General features: G+C 41.7%; 1 protein-coding gene across 1 annotated transcript in view; it reads right to left on the bottom strand.

The window, feature by feature from the left end:
• LOC138806576 (N-alpha-acetyltransferase 25, NatB auxiliary subunit) overlaps positions 1-15,052 on the bottom strand; it is a 48,123-nt gene that overhangs the window by 16,800 nt on the left and 16,271 nt on the right. The window contains exons 5-14 of the mRNA XM_069992003.1: positions 13,769-13,843; positions 12,705-12,812; positions 12,349-12,427; positions 11,067-11,178; positions 9,245-9,334; positions 8,169-8,338; positions 5,876-5,988; positions 4,069-4,279; positions 2,047-2,136; positions 772-952 (exon numbers count right to left, since the gene is read on the bottom strand). Of these exons, the coding sequence (XP_069848104.1) occupies positions 772-952; positions 2,047-2,136; positions 4,069-4,279; positions 5,876-5,988; positions 8,169-8,338; positions 9,245-9,334; positions 11,067-11,178; positions 12,349-12,427; positions 12,705-12,812; positions 13,769-13,843 (1,229 nt within the window). The remainder of the gene's footprint in view (positions 1-771; positions 953-2,046; positions 2,137-4,068; positions 4,280-5,875; positions 5,989-8,168; positions 8,339-9,244; positions 9,335-11,066; positions 11,179-12,348; positions 12,428-12,704; positions 12,813-13,768; positions 13,844-15,052) is intronic.

The raw sequence follows: 15,052 nt of genomic DNA, 5'->3' as shown, positions 1-15,052 counted from the left end.
AGAAAAAGCCGGAAGTGGCACTGTGGCTCAAGTGGTAGAGCGCTAGCCTTGAGCTGAAGAGCTGAGGGACAGCGCCCAGGCCCAGAGTTCAGGCCCCACGACCGGACCCCAAAAAAAAAAAAAAAAAAAAAAACTAGAAATAGGTTGAGGAACAGAGTCAAACCATGAGGGAAAAAGCCAAGCAAGAGCAAAAGCCCCAGTTCTGGCACACAAAAAAAGAAGGTTCAAAATACATATAGTTTGAGTCAGGCACAGGTGGCTCACACCTAGAATCCTAGCTACTCAGGAGACTGAGATCTGAGGTTCACATTAGAAGTCTGCCCAGGCAGGAAAATCCATGAGTCTCTTATCTCCAATTAATCACAGAAAAAGCCAGAAGTGATGCTGTGGTTCAAATGGTAGCATACTAACCTTGAATAAAAAGCTCTTAGGGACAGCACCAAGGCTCAGAGTTCAAGACACCCCCCCGCCCCCCCAGAATACATATAGCTTGTCAGCACACATAGCATTAAAAGGCCCTGGGTTTAATCATTAGCATCAAAAAGAAACTGTATGTAGCTGGATGCTGTCCTTGGGGGAAAAAATGTGACCATTTAATAAATGCAAAATTTTAAATTATCATAAAATCCTGGGTGATAGATGATCTGCAACAAGTCATAGTAGGTGCTAAATTAACATCATGAGCAGTTGTACTGCTCAAATCTAGTCAGAATCCTACATTGCCTTGCTGAGGTGGCTGCCTGCCCATTACTCAGAGTATATACTACCAACCCAATGGTATCATGCTGGATATGTTTAGCATCGAGGCTGGAGTAAAGATCCACCACCGGTTCAAATGCACCCAGCATACAGTAGATTCGAACAAGCAGCAATTTGAACTGAGCGTTGGAAGGGCTGTGGGCTAACCCTTCTTCCAGCAAAGTCAGGGCCTGCCACACCGCAGTCTCATCACCTAAAACCAGAGTAGATCATTATCCCCTGATCTTGACAGCAGAGTTTCTCAAAACAAATAAAGAAAAACCCTTTGATACCATCACCTCCCTTAAGTACTCCACAAATAATTTTAGGTAGCAAGTAATCAATTTTAGTTATAAACCTGTGAACTGAAATAGGAAATTTCCCTAATAGCCCCTCAATTGTTAAGCTAATTCTTAAATATGCCCTCTACAAAAAACTCAAGAGTTACTGGGCACCGGTGGGCTCAAGACTACAATCCTAGCTACTTAAGAGGCTGAAATCTGAATAATGTGGTTTGAAGCCAGCCCAGGTAGGAAAGTCTGTGAAATTTTTAATCACCAATTAACCACCAAAAAGCCAGAAGTGGAGCTGTGGCTCAAGTGGTAGAGTGGTAGCCTTAAGTGAAAAAGTTCAGGCCCTGAGTTCAAGCCCAGGACTGGCACAAAAAATAATAAATAAATAAATACATCAGAACTTACTCCAAAAAATGTACATCTGTGTATATAAAACTGTCTTAGGTAAATAGGCCCATTCTGTTCCATCTACTTATCATATTGCCATTATCATAGCTTTGTATTATTCAAACACACCTGGAAACAAACTAGAGATGTATGAACTTAAAATCATCCTGATTACAGGTAGCAGGATAAATTTAAGTCTTGATTCCTCTATTAGAGCCACTGAAGAGTACAAGAAAGACCTAAAAGCATGAAGCAATTCTTGAGTTACATCCTAAGGAGAGAATCCAGTACTTACAGTCATTAAAAAAAAGGAATCAGAACTGAGTTCTAGTGGCTCACACCTGTAATCCAGGCTGATCTAAAAATGGAGGTTCAAAGCCAGCTGAGGCAGGAAAGTCCATGAGACTCTTAACTACCAATAAGCCAGAAATGGAGGTGTGGCTCAAAGTGGTAGAGCACTAACTAGCCTTGAGCACAAAAGCCTAGGGAGAACGCCCAGTCCCTGAGTTCAAGCCCCAGGACAAAACCGAAGATAATGATGTAACAGCTGGCAAAGCATACTGCAAATAGTTCAATCCAAAGGACAAAAAAACAAAAACAAAAGTAACATTGAAATTATCAGACTCACTTGTTTCTCTCCATACATCAATGAGCACGTGGACAGCAAGGAGACAGTAATAGTCAGAAAATTGCAATTCTGTTTTCAAACAGGATTTTCCTATGAGGAATTAAAAAAAAGTAACATTTGTTCATTTATTACTATTTATTACTGTCCCAAAGGTTTTTTGTTTTCTTTGTGTATGTGTGTGTGTGTGTGTGTATATGTGTGTGTGTGTGTATGTGTGTGTGTGTATATGTGTGTGTGTGTGTATATGTGTGTGTGTGTGTGTATATGTGCGTGCGTGTGTGTGTGTGTGTGTGTGTGTGTGTGTGTGCGCATGCGCGTGCACGCCAATCCTGGAGCTGTTTCTGAGCTGTTCTGTTTTGCTCAAGGCTGGCACTCTACCACAGAAGACACAGTTCCACTTTTGGACTTTTGGTGTTTAGAGCTAAGAGTCTCATGAACTTTCCTGCCCAAGCTTCAAACCTTGATCCTCAAATCTCAACATCCAGCATGGCTAAAATTATAGGCATGAGCCACCAGAGGCCCACCCAAAAGATTTTTTTTTTTGTCGGTGTGGGGCCTGAACTCTGGGCCTGGGCACTGTCCCTCAGCTCTTCAGCTCAAGCTTAGCACCCTACCACTTGAGCCACAAAGCCACTTCTGGTTTTTTCTGCTTATGAGTTGCTGAGGAATCGAACCCAGGGCCTCATATATGCAAGGCCAAGCACTCTACCACTGAGCCACCTTCCCAGCCCCCTCCCCAAAAGAGTTTTTAAAGGAAGGAATGTGATGAGAAGAGGAAAGGGAAAAGGAAACAAAAACAGGCTGAGTACCAGAAGAAATGCATAAGGGCTGGGGAAGCAGCTATGTGGTAGAGTTTTGGCTAGCTTATGTGAGGCTCTGAATTCAATTCCTAGTTCTGTGCACTCTGGGTCATGAATGAAAAGATTAGATTATACTCAGCTAGACCAGAGAGAGCCCAAGCGAACACACAGTATTTAGCCTGGACCCAATGTGAAGGTTTCAAAAAGTTTTTAGGTAAAGAATCAAGGCCCATATATAAATAACTATATTAATATCATACACCTTACTTCATCTATTTTTTTTTTCTACCAGTCCTGGGGCTTGAACTTAGGTACTGGATTCTGCCCAAATGTCTCTGTACTCAAGGCTAGTGCTCTACCACTTAGGCCACAGCACCACTTTTGGCTTTTTCTGCATAGTTCTCTGGAGATAAGAGAGGCCAGGCGCCAGTGGTTCATGCCTGTAATCCTAGCTACTCAGGAAACTGAGATCTGAGAATTGTGGTTTAAAGCCAGCCCAGGTAGGAAAGACCATGAGACTCCAGAAAACCAGAAGTGGTGCTGTGGCTCAAATGGTAAAGTGCTAGCCTTGAGCTGAACAGCTGAGGGAGAGCACCCAGGCCCAGAGTTCAAGCCCCATGAGCGACAAAAAAATAAAAATTAAAAGATATATATATATATATATATATATAATGGCTTAAGTGGTAGAGTGTTAGCCTTGATCAAAAGAAGCTCAGGCCCTGGGAAGAAAGAAAGAAAGAAAGAAAGAAAGAAAGAAAGAAAGAAAGAAAGAAAGAAAGAAAGAAAGAAAGAAAGAAAGAAAGAAAGAAAGAAAGAAAGAAAGAAAGAAAGAAAGAAAGAAAGAGAGAGAGAGACAGAGAGAGAGAGAGAGAGAGAGAGAGAGAGAGAGATTCCTTTTCTTAACTATAGAGAATATTAAAGCCTATATGTGTGTGTGTGTGTGTGTGTGTGTTATTCCTTTTCTTAACTATAGAGAATATTAAAGCCTATATCCCCCCAAATATGACAATCATCAACTATGCAATTCATATAAAGCTCCATATAGCAGGAGCTATACTCCCAATTATAATGATCTTAAGCTCCCAGTGTGGGCAGTATCCCCACCCAATAAAATGTGCTCCTTAGCAAGTACAATGAGACATGTGGTGATGGCTGACCAAACAGCTGACTTGGAAGTATAAACAGGTCAGGCAAATACTGGACATCACACAAGGCTACTCACCAAATTCTAGTCCATGCTGGTACCTTAACATCAGTTCTCTGACCACACTCAGTTTCTGATTTTTATCCATAGTGTGGTACAAACCGAGTAACCTCGTCAGCTGCACCACACACAAATGCTGCTGCAGAGCTCGGATGTCAGCAGGCAGTGCAAGCTTATCATCCTCTGTGGGTGTCGACAAAGGAACGACTCCAAGTAACTGATTAATGAACTGCAGAATGAGAAAAAAAAGGAATACAAATCTCAAACTGTAACTCCACAAATAGAAATGGTCTGGATAAAGCTATCAGAAACAAAAACAAAAACATAAATTCCAGATTTAATACACCATTTTCCATCTACTAACAGCTTATAAAGATGTCAGGAGTTGGGCTGGGAAGGTGGCTCAGTGGTAGAGTGTTTGCCTAGCATGCATGAAGCCCTGGGTTCCATTCCTCAGTACCACATACACAGAAAAAGCCAGAAGTGGCGCTGGCGCTATAGTTCAAGTGGTAGAAGGCTAGCCTTCAGCAAAAGAGGCTCAGGGACGGGATAGCACCCAGGCTAAGTTCAACCCAACTCCCGAGGAAAAAAAAAAAAAAGATGTCAGGGCAACACAAATGCTGTGACTCAGGTGAACCTAGCACATTCCTTCACTGCTGTCCAAAACTATGACTTGTACCCTTACTACAGGTCTACAGAAATCAAAAACATCATAAAAATATTTCACAAGTTGTGACATCTTGAGTATGTACTAGAGTAATGAAAAGGTATCATAAGGAAGACTTAAAAAAAAAAAGGTAGCCAGGCATCAGTGGCTCACACATATAATTCTAGCTACTCAGGAGGCTGAGATTTAGGGATCGAGATTCATAGCCAGCCCAGGTAGAACATCCATGAGACTCTAAATATACATGAGAAAAGCCAGATGTGGAGCTGTGAACACTACTCTTGAGAAAAAAGCCCAGAGAGAAGGCCCAGGCTCTGAGCTCAAGCCCCAGGACTGGCGCACACACACCATAAACTGCATTTACAATAAATTATTTTGTGGACAGTATTTGGGTTATGAACTCAGGGGCTTTGTGCTTGCTACCACATGATCCATGCCTTCAGCCCTTTTGCTTGCATTGTTTCTGGAATAGGGTCTCATTTTTTTGCCCAGGTTGACTTAGACTAAATCTTCTCATTTATACTTCCCTCAGTGCAGAGAACAGTCATGCACCAACACACTCAGTTTTTATTGGTTGAGGTGAGTTTCTAGAACTTTCTGACCAAAGCTGACTTCTAACCTCCATCCTCCTTATCTCAGCCTCTTGAGTAGGGAGGATTATTGGTGTTGAGCCACTATGCCCAGTGATTTACAAAGAAATTTGCTGGGGGTACAGGTCCTGAGCTCAGGTACTGTTCTACTTTGCTTGCACTTGAGCCTCATCTCCAACTAACACAAAAATCTCCAGTTATCCCAGAATGAAATGATATAATGGGGGTAAGTCTCAAGTGACAGAGCCTAGTAGGCAAAAGTCCTGATATGGGGGTGTGTGACTCCAGTGGCAGAAAGCCTGCCTTGCAAGCACAAAACCCTGAGTTTGATCCCCAATATCACCAGAAAGAGTAATTTTTAAAAAAGACTCCAATCACCTTCCAGGTGTTCATTCCCACTATAATTTGCCTTGAAGAGAAACTGTGCCTTTGATGTGATAGCACTCAGAGTACTTAACTGACCAGCGAACTCACCATGTACCTCATGTTTGCTGTTCCCACACATTAAGGAAAGGAATCCCAAATGCTTAACCTAGTTTTCATCAACAAAATTCTGAAAGGTACTTACTTTTGTACACTGTGTAGCTGGCAATAGGTCAACAAACACTTTAAGGTCTGTAAAACAACACGGTTTATCTCCAAACATTTTAAAATACTGGAACATCAATTCTTCCGGGTCTCCTAAAAGGGAGAGAAGAAAGTCACTAAATTATCCATAAACTTTAGCAATTTCTAAATCAAATGATTTTTATTTTATAGCATTCATTTTGCTAAGTGCTGGTGGTTCATGCCTATAACTACGGTTTGAAGCCAGCAAAGACAGGAAAGTCCTTGAGACTCTTTAACTCCAATTACCAAAAAAACTAGAAGTAGAGCTGTGCTTCAAAGTGGTAGAACATGCTTATGGCTCATGTCTATATCCTAGCTACTCAGGAGGCTGATATCTGAGGATCACGCTTCAAAGCCACCCCAGGCAGAAAAGTCTATGAGACTCTTATCTACAATTAACAACCAGAAAAATCGAAGTAGTGCTGTGGCTCAAAGTGGTAGAGTGCTAGCCTTGAGCAAAAAGAGCTCAGGGACAGTTCCCACGCCCTGAATCAAGTCCCATGACTAAAAAAAAAAAAAAAAAGGCAAGGGCTCTACCACTGAGCCACCTTCCCAGCCCCGATGTACTGTTCTTTTTTATTTTAATTTTTGGTGGTACTGGGGTTTACACTTAAAGCCTGTTTTCTTTTTTCTTTTGCTCATGCCTATAATCCTAGCTACTCAGGAGGTGATTCGAGGATCAGATTTCTCATCCAGTGGAAGCAGGAAAAGTCCATAAGACTTTTAGTTCCAATTAACCACCAAAAAGTCAGCATAGAGCTATGGCTCAAATGGTACAGCATTAGCCTTGAAGAAAAAAAAAAAAAAAAGCTCGGGACAATGCCCAGGTTATGAATTCAAGCTCCAAGATCAGTACCAAAAACAGTAATAATAAAAATATTAACCAGGCCAGGCACTGGTGGCTCACGCCTGTAATATTAGCTACTCAGGAGGCTAAGAGCTGAGGACCGCGGTTCAAAGCCAGCCTGGGCAGCAAAGTGTCTGTAAGACTCTTAATCTCCTATTAACTACCAGAAAACCAGAAGTGGCACTGTGTCTCAAGTGGTAGAGTGCGAGCCTTGAGCTGAAGAGCTCAGGGACAGTGCTCAAGCCCAGAGTTTAAGCCCCATGACTGACAAAATCATCATCATCATCAATGTAAAAAAGGGGCTAGCAGGCTCCAAATGGAAGAGCATCTACCCAACAAGCATGAAGTCCTGAGTTCAAACACCAGCACTTCCAAGGAAAAGAAGACATGATATCATAGCTATTCAACAAATGTGAAGATCAGGCTAATACCCATACCAGCACATTTGTAAGATATAAGCTGTTGAGTGGAAGAGGGAGCTAGGAAATCCACAGACATTCATGTTCAGATTGCAAAGAAAGTAAGCCTCCATTTCTGTGGCTAATATATCCAGTGAGGTCTAATAATGTAGCCCAAAAGAGGAAGCCAACACAGAACTAAACACTGGCTATGAATAAGCTACAAAGGGAATGACAGAGAAAGAATACTGATTTTAGGATGAACGGCCAAGAACACTAATTAGATAATAAAATGGGTGGAGACCACAGGACAGATGACATACACTGCAGGCGCATTATCACAGGACAAGTGGCCACCAGAACACATGTGGACCAGCCCTAAAAAGGACCAAACGTTCAGTGATAATGAAGTTTTTTAAAAGTTTCTTTGGGTCTCTCTTTTTCAAAAGAATACTGAAAAAAATGACAATTTTTACCTAAGTTTAGTGAATGCCAGAATTTAATTGAAACTATGAGACAGTTACCTTAGGGAAGGCATTCACAACATTGAAAAGTAGCAACAAGGGGCTGGGAAGGTGGCTCAGTGGTAGAGTGCTTGCCTTGCATGCATGAGGCCCTGGGTTCGATTCCTCAGCACCACATAAGCAAAAAGAAAAAAGCCGGAGGTGGTGCTGTGACTCAAGTGGTAGAGCGCTTGCTTTGCATGCATGAGGCCCTGGGTTCGATTCCTCAGCACCACATAAGGAAAAAGAAAAAGCCGGAAGTGGCACTGTGGCTCAAGTGGTAGAGCGCTAGCCTTGAGCTGAAGAGCTGAAGGACAGCGCCCAGGCCCAGAGTTCAAGCCCCACGACCGGACCCAAAAAAAAAAAGAACAGTATATGATCTATTTTCCAGTGAATACTTTCAGATGACTTCAGATTGCTACACTTCATCATCACTGGAATCAGAGGCACTGAGGACATCCCTATGCCTACTCCAGGGTCCACAAACACTGTACCACTTCTTACCCAGCTTGTACTCATCATTACACCCTTGATTTCGTAAACGCCTAATCAGCTCCAGTTTAGCCAGATGTGGTCCTCGGAGATGGCGGGAGCCTCTGGACTCCTCTGTTATCCGGTCTTCTATAAACTTCACAGCCTCTTCTGCTGAATAATGTACTTCTCCTTCTAAAGAGCTGGGTACAAACACATTAAAAAAGGTATTTTATTACCTCTACCGTCCTTCCAAAAGGTTAAAGCCAAGTGGAATTCATTGTTTTCTATGTGGGTAAGAGGGCAAGATGGGTTCATATTTGGTATCGTTTTTTTTTTGTCCAATGATAGGGATTAAACCCAAATGTCAACAACTCAGGGCTTGACCACTGTCCCTGAGCTTCTTTTGCTCAAGGGTAGCGCTCTACCACTTGAGCCACAGAACCACTTCCAGCTTTTTCTGTGTATGTGGTACTAAGGAATCAAACCCAGATTTTCATGCATGCTAGGAAAGCACTCTACTACTAAGCAACATTCCCAGCCCTCAAAGCTATCTTAAATCCACAACTGCTATTTTAGATCTCCTCTACCATAATTCCTATCTTAAACATTATTCCTGCATTCATTATTTTTAAAATATCCCATTTCTGGGCTGGGAAGGTGGCTCAGTTGGTAGAGCGCTTGCCTTGCATGCCTGAGGCCCTGGGTTTGATTCCTCAGCACCACACAAGCAAAAAAGAAAAAAGCCGGAAGTGGCTCTGTGGCTCAAGTGGTAGAGCACTAGCCTTGAGCTGAAGAGCTGAGGGACAGCGCCCAGGCCCAGAGTTCAGGCCCCATGACTGGACTCCCCCCCCAAAAAAAATCCTATTTCTGTTTATTATAGTATTACCTATAATAAGAAAGAAAGAAAAAAGAAATAAAAAAAAACAAGTATCATCAATAGAGAAGTTAAATAAATCATCTCTAAGACAGAGGGAAAAAAATGAGAGAAAAAAATCTTACTTTGAAAGGATTTTACAGTTCAGACAGAATTCAATTAGCTTCTGCTAAAAAATAAAAAATAAAAACCTATTTGAAAGTGCTGTTGTAATTCAGGAAAGATGACTTACTGTTCACCTTCAGCGGGAGGGGTCCAGGCCTCTTCAATCAGTCGAAAGACAGAATCGAAATAAGTCAGATAGAACTGCCAGTCATCTGAGCTAAAATCAGATTGAATGATGCACACAGGATTAAATACAAGTTGTGATAAATCTGTCTTATGCACCATGTAGCATTACTTTTGTTCTAAGTTACGTTTCTTTGTAAGTAAGGAATGGTTCACCCATTCCTGTAGAAACTCTGCAACTCTTAAGAGAATATCACTCCAGAAGCATTATCATCAAAGTGAAAGACTTAAAAACAAAAAACAAAACAAACAAACCTGTGTCCCTTCAAAAAAATAACCATGCTGGGTACCACGCCTGTAATCCTAGCTACTCAGGAGGCTGAGAGCTGAGGATCTCAGTTCAAAGCCAGCTCAGGCAGGAAAGGCCGTGAAACTTTTTCTTTTTTTGGGGGGTCTGGTCATGGGGTCTGAACTGGGCCTGGGTGCTGTCCCTCAGCTCTTCAGCTCAAGGCTAGCACTCTACCACTTGAGCCACAGCGTCACTTTCGGCTTTTTAATTTTTGCTTATGTGGTGCTGAGGAATCGAACCCAGGGCCTCATGCATGCAAGGCAAGCACTCTACCACTGAGCCACCTTCCCAGCCCCAAGGCCGTGTAATTCTTATTCCCAATAAACCACCAGAAAACTGGAAGTGGTCCTATGGCTCAAGTGGTAAAGCGCTAGCCTTGAGCTGAAGAGCTGAGGGACAGCGCCCAGGCTATCAAAGAAAAGTAACCTTGTTGTTTGGTTAGTTGGCTGGTTTTTGCACTTACTAGGGAGGTATTTTACTACTTGAGACATGGAGCCAGCACAGTTTTTTCCAATTGGTTTTTAGGGTAAGTTTTGTACTTTTACCCAGGCTGGCCTCATACCTCTATCTTCCTATTTGTTTCTTGTTAGCTAAGCCCATGCCATCTCAACCCAGCTTTTTTTGGTTGAGATAAGAGTGTTACAAACCTTTTGCCTGAGCTGGGCTTGAACTGCAAGCCTCTCAATCTTTATCTCTTAAACAGCTAGGGTTACAGGCATAAGCCACCTTGCCCAACCTAGAAATTTTACTTAATAGATGACTGTCCAAATGAGCTCTGTTTTTTTTTTTTTTTTTTGTCGGCCGTGGGGCTTGAACTCTGGGCCTGGTTACTGTCCCTCAGCTCTTCAGCTCAAGGTGAGCGCTCTACCACTTGAGCTACAGCGCCACTTCCGGTTTTCTGGTGGTTTATTGGAGATAGGAGTCTCACGGTCTCTCCTGCCCGGGCTGGCTTTGAACCGCGATCCTCAGATCTCAGCCTCCTGAGTAGCTAGGATTACAGGCGTGAGCCACCAGTGCCCGGCTTATGAGCTCTTCCTATATAGGAGGTGGTGTCCTAAGAAGGAAGACTCTTTTGGGCCAATATTGGTTGCAATACATTTATAATATTCAGCATTCATTCTCCAGGTCTAGCCACCATGGTGACATTAAGTACCATTGCACCTCCTTAGCAAAAGATGAAGGCTCTTCGAAAACTTGCTTTTTAAAAATACCAATGAGGAAGTGGCACTGTAGCTCAAGTGGTAGAGCGCTCGCCTTGAGCTGAAGAGCTAAGGGACAACGCCCAGGCCCAGAGTTCAAGCCCCACGACCAACAAAAGAAAAAAAAAAAAATGGAATCTTAAAAATACCAATGATACAACTACTGAGAGAATTTTCTCTCTACCTAGAAATCTCAAAATACACAGGCACAAAAATTGTCAATAATGAGTCCAGGAAACCCAATGATGATCTCAGCACAAAATCCAGGATCTACTCACTTTTTCAGTAAAAGGCGCCGGGAAAGAGCGTTGCACTCCGGCCACCTGCTCAGCTTCTTGTACATAGCCATGCATTTGTTCTCTCGACTCTGAATCTCACTTGTCAACTTCTCTATAACACAAAGTTACGAAAGTTGGTGAGTTGGTGCCATTTCCACCCCAAACCAGAAAAAAGTCCAATCATAAATGGGAAAAGGTTTCATTTTCCTTATTTACTCCTTAAAAAATGGGATTGCTCTTAAACCCAAGCTTATAATAAAGATTTCACTTAAGAGAACAAAGGAGGGGCCCTGGGTTCAATTCCTCAGCACCATATAAACAGAAAAAGCTGGAAGTGGCACTGTGGCTCAAGTGGTAGAGTGCTCACCTTCAGCTAAAGAGCTGAGGGACAGGGGTCAGGCCCAGAGTTCAAGCCCCATGACCAACCCCTCCCCAACAAAAAGAGAAAGCAAAGGATATTTCTAATGCTAAATTTTTATAATTGCTTTGTCAGTTAAAAACAAGGGTGCACTGGGCTAGGAATGTGGCTTGGTGGTAGAGTGCTTGCCTAGCATACATGAAGCCCTGGGTTCAATTACTGGGAAAAGCCAGAAGTGGTGCTGTGGTTCAAGTGGTAGAGTGCTAGCCTTGAGCAAAAGAAACTCAGGGACAGTGAGTGCCCAAGCCCTGAGTTCAAACCCCAAGAGTGGCCAAAAAGGAAAAAAAAAAAAAAAAAGAGGTATACAATGGAGATTGTGTATGTGGAAGACTCATAAAACTACTCCAACAAATTTAGCCCAGGCAAACAGTTGGGGTTTTTTTTGTTGTTTTTTTTTTGAGGGGGGGGAGTCGTGGGACTTGAACTCAGGGTCTGGGCACCATCCCTGAGCTCCTTTGCTCAAGTCTAGTGCTCTACCACTTTGAGCCACAGTGCCACTTCCAGTTTTCTGGTGGTTCACTGGAGAGCCTCAGAGACTTTCCTGCGCAGGCTGGTTTTGAACCATGATCTTGAAATCTCAGCCTTCTGAGTAACTAGGATTACAAATATGAGCCACCAGTGCCTGGCACAGTTCTTTTGTGTATGTGTTTGTGTGCATGCATGTGACTGTATGCACTGAAGTGGTGCCAGAAAAATTAATTAACAACATATAGAAAAATCTGTAAGAATTTGTAATCAAAGTTATCAATCACAAGTGAATCCATAACATTTTAACATGTTTATTTTTTATGAGAAAAAATTTAGCACAATAAATAATTTTTATGCTTAAAGAGAAAAAAAATTCAGGAAAACTTTTAAAATTACCTCCTAATTTCCCCCTAATGACATCCAAGGCTTGCTGGTACTTCCCCAAGCGTTCCAGGATCATATAATAAAGTTCAACCTTACAGAAGACATAAATGAGGACAACCATTGCAATTTTTCAATAATAACATGATCACGTGTATGTTTTTGTTGGTTTTTTTTTTAACACTTATTTAATAGAACACTATCCTCCAGTGACATGAAACTTCCCACCCACACATCTCATCCTAGGGTATTTGCTAAAGACCAGAAAGCTTCAATTATAGGCAGGGCAGAGATGGAGAGGCTAGATGAAACTAGACTAGAGTTAACAGTACTTTAGCACAATATTGTGAGACTACTAAAATCACACTCACCTCAGCCTCAGCTTCGATCTTGTCCTCTTTCACCATTTTTTCTACCATTCTCTCGGCAAGGGGCAGAAACATGGTTTTAGACAGGTTTTCATCCTGTGCTGATATAGACTAGAAGGGGAAAAATAAATGTTTCATTCTAACTTTTCCCCTGCTTGCACTATTCCTATTAACACGCAACTCTGGCTTATAACTGTTGATCCAACGTGTCACATAGCTGATCTACTCTGAACCTGCCAACTGGACATCTAAGAGATTATGTGCTTTACAAGAGATTCCTTCACCACAGCTTCACCAACCAGTGCATTTTTGAGATGCTAGACTTCCACCATGACATATCCCTGCATTTCTTTAGAAACATAGGCCCTGTATAAGCTTGTCATACGTCAACAATGTCCTCAGCTGTAAGGAAGGAGAAATGCCGATTCTTCTCATTTATAGTTACTGGCTACAATTACCTTAAATACTGTCTGATCCCAGAATGCCTATTCTTAATCACTACATTTTAACTATTCTTCCGCATCTTCTCCTACAAAGAATCTCACTTTGCTGCTTACAGTAAGCATCTCCATTCCACAAAAGAGCAAGCCAAGGCTCAGAAAGGAAAACACTAAATGAAGGCTGACCCATTCAATGACTGCTCACTCACCTCTAACACTGCCTCTATCATCTCCAGACTGAGCTTCATGACTGACCAAATAATCCAGCAATGGATCAAACACTCAGGGGAAATTGAGTCTCTGTTATGTACAAATAAAATACCAGGCCTAAGGCCTGGTATCCCAGAACTCAGGAGGCAGAAGCAGCAGGATCTCCAGTTTTAGCCTAACCTGGGCTACTTAGAGTTCAAAGCCAGCCTGGGCTGTGTAGAAGAAAGGAGGGAAGAAGCGAAAGAAGTGGAAGAGAAGGAGGAGGAAGAGGAGAAAAAAGATACCAAGTATCCCTACCTAGGAAAATCACCTGACAATAAGTCTTATATTTAACACTCACTGCAGTACGTTCAGAAACACTTTAAGAAAATAAATTTTTAAAGACATACTTTGATGCATTCCAAATGCCATACTCACTTGCATAATTAAGCTCATCACAGACCAAAAGTAGTAAGGGTTTTTGGGGACAATCTTATATAGAGCCATGCCAGCCTGAAAGAGAGCCATTAAATTAGAATAACTAATTTAGAAAATATCACATAGAGATCAATTAATAAGCTAGGTATGAAGGAAACAATAAATAAAAATAATCTAGGTACGTAGAAGAAGTTTCCTAAAAGACCAGCATCACATTTACATATCCCAGATGAGAGCCAAGTTACTTAATGATGACAGCAGTCATCAGAAGGGGGTTCTACATCTTGAGTGCTATTTTCACCTTTCCAACTATCTTATTCTAAGAGAAAAGTCCAAATATTCACAGACTACAACATGATCTAATACAGTTCTACAGGCTACCATGCAAACACACAAGTCTTACAAATATTTATCAGTAAGCAATCATTCCTGAAAATGCCACAATAACCATTTATAGTAAAACAAAGAAAAGCAGATAGTAATAAGGCAGCGTGGCACATGCCTGTAATCTGGGCACTAATGAATCAAAGGATGGAATATCAAGAGTTTAAAGGCCAGGCTGGACTATATAGTACCAAACAAGCAAACAACAGAAAAAGAAAACAAAAAACCTCAAACAGAATATTTAAACATCAAAATCAAGAGTACAAGGACATAAATCAAAAATAATTCTTAAATTAGGGAAACAGTTAGGTTCTTTCAAGATAGCAATCAAAATTAAGCCTTTCATTGTGAAATGTACAATATGCAGCATTACTTCAAATCAGGGACATGACAAAATGAAATAATATACTTATTCAAGCATATCTGAGAACGTATTCATAATGAGCTAACTAGAAGCTAGAAGTCTGTTTACTAATCATCATAGTCACTGTTTTATGTCTTTTACTCTTCTGCCAACTGTCAATCCACTTCCAAAGTTACATGAGCCCCAATAAAGCTCTAAAAGTTAAGAAAAGAACTCTTGAAATCCTAGGTTTCATCCCCTGTAAGGCCAAAGGGTGTAGGGGGGAGGGGGAGGGGAGTAGCAAGCGGAGAAGGAAGGGGAGAGAGAGAAGAAAGAGAAGCTAGGAAGATATGATAAATACACAACTGCAATTTAATTAACAATAAAAATGCATACTAAAATACCATGGCAGTGCTGGGAATGTGGCTCAGTGGTAGAGTACTTGCTTAGCATGCATGAAGCCCTGGGTTCCTCAATACCACAAAAAGAGATAAAGCTGGAAGTGGTGCTGTGGCTCAAGTGGTAGAGTGCTAGCCTTGAACAAAAGCAGCCCAGGA

The sequence above is a fragment of the Dipodomys merriami genome, unplaced genomic scaffold (assembly GCF_024711535.1).
Source record: "Dipodomys merriami isolate MVZ:Mamm:240054 unplaced genomic scaffold, mDipMer1.0.p SCAF_400, whole genome shotgun sequence".
In the NCBI taxonomy this organism is placed as follows: Eukaryota; Metazoa; Chordata; class Mammalia; order Rodentia; family Heteromyidae; genus Dipodomys; species Dipodomys merriami.
Note: the sequence above shows the minus strand (reverse complement) of the source record. Positions and strands in the feature narration are given on the sequence as shown.